A 6,079-nucleotide genomic window follows, 5' to 3' on the forward strand; every position below is an offset into this window, starting at 1 on the left:
ATGGGCAAAGGAGCCTGCAGGTTAGATCCAGTTCAACCACATGACCTGGCAGGACCCCAGAGGGACCCACCCCCTTCATGACAGCTGTTCCTTAGGGGACACCTGGAGTAGGGGAAGTGGGGGATCAGAATATTGAACCCTCTTCTTCTGTAAGTCCCACTTTGAAGCTTTACCTTGGGTCTCTGCCAAGGAAAGGGTGTGTGTGTGTGTGCGCGTGCACGTGTGTGTGCGCGTGCGCGTGTGTGTGCGCGTGCGCGTGTGCACGTGTGCGTGACCCATCCTCCCATCCCTTACCTCTCGGGCCTTGTTTGAGGTTATTTACAAAAACAGTGTGTCTATCGTCACTGCTGGGAGGATGGGGATGCAGGCTGCATCACTTGTCCTGGTACAGACAAAAACCGTTTGTGCATGGAAGTGTAGCACTCAAAGCTGAAGCCAGAGAATAGAGTTCCAGGCCACATGGAGAGTGAGCCCCTATCAGGGACGGAGGGAAGGAGGGTGGGAGAGCTTTTTTTTTTTTTTTTTGCCCTGGCCGAGAAGATGATTCTGTATCCCCGTCTCATCCTACCCCTAGTTCAAGCCAACATATAAACCTCGTGTACTTCTGCAGATGAAAAGCAGCTGTATCTAACCTGATTTTAGGATGACGATGAGCAGCCCAAAGACTCATTTATTCACAAATGTTTATTGTGCTGTTTGGGCGGTATGGAGACTGGATGTTCTACTGGCCGCTGGGCTCCACAACTGTGCACCTGGGGCGCCAGCTCTTTCTGGACTCCAAGAAGAGGTCAGCACTAAGGAACAAGGCAGTCTCACAAATTATGAGCAGGCTGTGTAGAAACTAAAGCGGAAGAGGTGTGAGAGATGTGTGCATTATCAGAGCATGTTCTGGGAATTATTCACGTTTTGTTTGTGGGGGGAGAATGTCTTTTGGTCTTTGCCACCCATTCTGGTCGCTCAGGATCCAGAAGGTAGAATTCCAGGATCTGGAGGTTCCCAACTGTGCCAGCGTGTTGGAATTCCGTTAAGACCTGGGGTACTGCCACACTTCACCAAGAAAAGTGAAACAACTAGCAGCCAGCGAAAGTCAGCTTTTTGTCTTCCGTGGCTCTGTCGATGCCCCCCTCCTCCAAATTTATTTTTTTCCTGTATGAATCTTGCACATATATAGCGAATTCCTAATCACTCACTCTACAAGCGTTTGTGTTTTTGAGTTCCCTGAGTGCCAGGCCGCTGTTCAACCGGCCCGGAGCAAAGACCACAGAACACCCCTAGCAAGCGACTCCTTGTTACACCAAGATCGTAAGCCACGGACGCTTGGCTTCACCCTTTTCCTCTACGTTGTTTCTGAGCTTGTCTCTCTGAATTCACGGAGTTTCATTCTCTTCCAAAGGGCTGAAACAAACTTTCCCATTTTACAGATGCGGGAAAACCGCGACTTCTACGCGGTAAACGAGTGGCTGGACCTGGGACCCGATAAAATGATTCCAGGCCATCCACAGGCCACCAGGAGCCGTGCGTCTGGCCCCTCGCTCTTCCACCCGCGCGCTCCGAGACCCACGAGTCCCTGCTCCCCGCCCTCCAGCCCAGCAGCTCCGGGTCCACGTGTGTGTGTCTGTGTGCAGAATGGGGACGGGGGCCGTGCCGCCCGAGGGGTGGGGTCTACGTGACGTCAGAGCAGCAGCGCCCAATCAGAGGCGGGCTCGCAGCGGCGGCGCTGGTATTGGGGCAGCGAGGGGGCAGTTCTCTATAACGCGGTCTCCGGAGCCAGCGGGGAAGAAAGAAGCTGAGAGGGCGGAAGGCGCCCTCCCCGCTGCTGGGCCCGGGCACCGGGCGCCGGGTCGGGGTCCTTCCCGCCGCCGGCGAGCGCCGGCTGCTTTGTTTGTCCCCGCCTCGGCGTTGAGGGGGCTCGTGCCGGGCGCTGCGCCGAGAACGCGGCGGCAGGAAGCGCGACCGATCGCACCGGGGACGCGCGGGGACCCAGGAGTCCGGCCGCGGCGAGGGCCGCGTGACGATACCGAGGAGAGAGCAGGAGCGCCGCCGCGGGCTCCCGGTGGCGGGTCCGGGACGCCCGTGAGCACAGACCTCCCCGTCGACGGGGGGCGATGTTCCCCTGGCCCGCGGGCTCTTCGGGCCGCCGGGGTATCCCGCCGTTGGGACCAGGGCCCCCGCAGTGGGCGACCCCCGAGGCTGCTCCATGGAGACTCTGTGTCCTCCTCCCCGCTTGGCAGTGCCCGCTTCCCCGCGGGGGTCTCCCTGCTCGCCTACGCCCCGGAAGCCGCGTCGGGGGACCCCAGAGTTCTCCCCACTGTGCCTGCGTGCCCTCGCCTTCTGCGCCCTTGCCAAACCCCGGCCGTCCTCCCTGGGCCTGGGGCCTGGGGAGCTGGCGCCGCGGACCCCGGTGTTGCTAAGTCCCCGGGCCTCGTCATGCACAGGAGGCTGGGCTGGGGACGGCTTGAAGCCCCTCGGGGGACAGGCCGGGCGGCCGAGCGACGTGAGCTCCCCGGCCCGCGAGGATGCAGACGTCGCGGTGTGCCCAGGCGGTGGCGAGGAGGAAGAGGGCGGAGGCGGCTTCCCGCACTTCGGCGCTGGTTCCTGCACACCTCCGGGACGCTGCCCATCTCCCCTGCGTCCTCAGGACTCTCTGACCAGCTCCGCCTGGTCCCCGCCCAGGCCAGCCCGGGGTCTGGAGTCCCAGCTTGATGCAACTAGCAGTCCGCCTCTTGAGCCCGGCTCCTGTCCTCCGTCGCCACCTGCGGGCCTGTCCCCGGAGCCTGCGCCTTCCGAGCAGCCAGTGCCGGCCCCCGAGGCTCCAGAGGGTGGAGACCCTGCGCCGGCCACGCCTGAGGCACCCGCGCTCAGCCCCTCGACGGCAGACGCAGCGCCGGACGCACCCGGAGATCTCCGCCAGGAACATTTCAATCGCCTGATCCGCCGCTCGAAACTTTGGTGTTACGCGAAGGGGTTCGCCCTGGATACTCCAAGTTTGCGCCGAGGGCCCGAACGGCCCGCAGCCAAAGCCCGGGGAGCAGCCAAGAAACGCCGACGACCAGCGCCACCCCCGCGCAGTATGCAGCCACGGCGACCCGCCCCGACTCTTCCCACCTCGAGCACCTTCAGCCTCCTTGACTGCTTTCCCTGTCCGCCAGCCCTGGTGGTGGAAGAGAACGGAGACTTAGGACCGGCTTCCTCGCTTCGCCTCCAGGGAGACGCAAAGCCGCCGCCTGCCCACCCGCTGTGGAAGTGGCAGATGGGAGGACCCGCTGTCCCCGAGCCCCCGGGCCTCAAATCCTGGTGGGTCAACTTGGAAGAACTCTGAGCGTCGGACCTCTTCTACCCGGGAGCAAGATGGAACCCCCCACCCACCCACCCCCCGCACCGGACAGACTAAGGGCACCAGGAGGGAGCCTCGATTCTCAAATTCGTCTGTTCTTCTTTACTCTGCATTTTATGGGCCGCGGCCTGAGGGACCTCAAATGACAGTGATCTTCAAGCACCTGAGAGGTCGGACTGATGTTCCTTCTACTCATCTCCGTGGAGAATCCAAGGACTGGCGTCCGGGAAAGCCTGAAAGCCGCGTGACCCTCTCTGTCCTCCCCGCGGGCGGGCAGAGCCTTCACCCCAGGGGAGCAAAGCGGCTAAGGCCCTAAGACCAAAAGAAAGGGACAGAGGGTCGGACCTTGGTGATGGACAAACCGGTTGTTTTCCATGTTTGAATGAGGGTCAGTTTGGCGGTGTGGGGGCTGTGGTTGGGGTTTGAAGGTGATTGACAGCTCCCTGGGGGGGCATCCCCACCCCCACAGCCCAGACCTTTAACCCTTTACACCTCCCTTTTCTCTCTTCCTAGCCCTGCCCCTCCCCAAGTTCAGGTGATTCTCCCCATGTCAAGAGCTTCAGTCTCAGCCCTCAGACGTTACCCTTTTGCCCAGTTTTGGAGTTTCCCTTTGCCGGAAGGTTTGATGAGGGGAGGAGACCTCCAGCCCCTGTGTTCTCCTCACATTCGGAGAGGAAAGGAGGAAGAGGGTGGTGGTGTGGGGCCCTGGTTTTGCCTGGGGAAGGAGCCAAAAACTCCCTGGGAAAATGATGGAAGATGGAATAAATCAATAAAATCAGATCAAACAAGTCGTCTTTCGAGGTCTCGCCCCCAATTTATGGATGGGATGGTGGGGTAGGTAGGAGTCTGAATCCACACTTCAGACACCCAACGCGGGTGGGTACAAAACAGGCTGTTGAAGGCCCGTGGCCTCCGGGGCGTGGAGGGAACCTGCGCTGCGTGAGCTACCTTAGCATTTGTTAGCCTCAGGCATTTTGGGAGTTGTCAGGGATCCTGATGGATCAGAAGGGGGTAGGGCCTGGGGGATTAGGTTTGGGGTCAGAGGTTCTGTTTTCCGGGCTGAGAGGAGCTAGGCCTGGACCACGCCCCAGTCAGGACTGACTCCTTGAGTCAGAAGGGTGGAGTGGCTTGCTCTACACGTGGCGATCAGGTTCAGAGTAGGTGAGTTAGGTTGCATGTCGTGCTTTGAGATCTGCCGGCTACCGAGGGCTCTAAAGGCCCTTGTGTCTACCTGATGCAGAGTTCCTACCTGGCACTGGGGAAGGCCGTATCTCTTTTTTTTGAAGATGCTTTGTAAAAAGTTTATCCTTAACATAGAGCAGATCTCTCTGGGACCTCAAAAGTCTTTTCAGAGCTGTCCCCTTTCCCCGGGGGTGGGGAGGGAAGGGATGGGGTGGGTGGGCACTTTGGCTCTCTTTTCCTTAACATCTGGCCTTTATGAACCCTGCTGACCTCCCCTCCCCCTTCCAGCTGTGTCCTGGGGAGGGGGAAGGAGGAGTGCTATCCATTGCGATGGGGCTGGGGATATCTGTCATCTCCTGCCCGCCCTCGCCCTGCCCCCGCGGCCCTCCCACTCCTCCCCCCCCCCCAGGAGTGAAAACAGAAAGGGAAAAGGCAGATTTGGGGAAGAGGGAGAAAACCCTGAAACAATCAACTACGGGGAAGAAGTTGAGAAAGTCAGGCTCCTCTCCATGATGACGTCCCCGGTGTCTTTTGGATGGGATTTGTCTTTTAGCCTGTCTGGAGCTGAGGGTAGAGATTCAGCTCTGGGCAGAGCGCCTTCTCTGGGCGGCTGGAAGGAATGGGGTTGCTTGGCTCCTCTCCCCAACTGGAAGGCTCTATTCTCCATCTGACCCCTTTCCCTCAGACCTAGAACTAACTACCTTCTGGGCAAGGTTCAACTTGGAGATCTTCAGAGCTCTTAGCTCTGAGAAACTTCAAAGCCCTGGAAACTTCTAGCCATTTTCCCTAGTAGGGAGCAGAATTTGGTTTTAGATCTACCACAGCAAATTAGCACAGAGATGATGGTTTTGAAACAGAGATTTTCGTCCACCCCCACCCCCCCACACACACACACACATACACACACTCACACTTGAACAGGCCAGGACAAAACAACAGCAGCAGGGCTCTGCTGTTCCAGAGGCTCTAGGGGAGAGTCCCTTCCTTGCTCTCCAACTTCTAATGGCCCTAGGCGGTCCCGACCTCCTGTTCTGGAGGCTTCTCCTGTCTTAAGGACATTTGTCATAGACTTTAGAATCCACCCATATTCAACCTAGTTGAATGTGATTCCAAACTCCTACAGTTTTGAGAAGTGGTATTAGGTAAATTAGGCTGCACTGAAACTGCTGTGATCCTCCTGCCTCTGCCTCTAAGCACAGGCACTACATGTGTGTTCTGCAAGAGCCCATGTTCTTTTTCTCTTGTAAAGATTTATTTATTTATTATATGTAAGTACACTGTAGCTGTTTTTTTTTTTCAGACACACCAGAAGAGGGCATCAGATCTCATTACGGATGGTTGTGAGCCACCATGTGGTTGCTGGGATTTGAACTTGACCTCCGGAAGATCTTCAGAGATCTTCAGAGATCTACCATTCAGACCACTACATTCCCCTCAGACCACTGAGCCATCTCTCCAGCTCAAGAGCCCATTTTCTTTTTTCTTTTCTTTCTTTCTTTCTTTTCTTTCTTTTCTTTCTTTTCTTTCTTTCTTTCTTTCTTTCTTTCTTTCTTTCTTTCTTTC

The 6,079-nt window shown here is 57.5% G+C and overlaps 1 protein-coding gene across 1 annotated transcript; it reads left to right on the forward strand.

The window, feature by feature from the left end:
* The first annotated feature begins 1,746 nt into the window (after positions 1-1,746).
* On the forward strand, positions 1,747-4,125 carry Epop (elongin BC and polycomb repressive complex 2 associated protein). The gene has a single exon (XM_052197910.1). The coding sequence runs from the start codon at positions 2,198-2,200 to the stop codon at positions 3,317-3,319; it is 1,122 nt and encodes a 373-aa protein (XP_052053870.1). The 5' UTR covers positions 1,747-2,197; the 3' UTR covers positions 3,320-4,125.
* The last annotated feature ends 1,954 nt before the right edge of the window (positions 4,126-6,079 follow it).

This window comes from Apodemus sylvaticus, chromosome 10 (genome assembly GCF_947179515.1).
Source record: "Apodemus sylvaticus chromosome 10, mApoSyl1.1, whole genome shotgun sequence".
Taxonomy (NCBI): Eukaryota; Metazoa; Chordata; class Mammalia; order Rodentia; family Muridae; genus Apodemus; species Apodemus sylvaticus.

What these genes read in the sequence shown, in the direction of transcription:
- Epop (XM_052197910.1), top strand. Translation starts at nt 2,198, where the DNA reads ATGGAGACTCTGTGTCCTCCTCCCCGCTTGGCAGTGCCCGCTTCCCCG.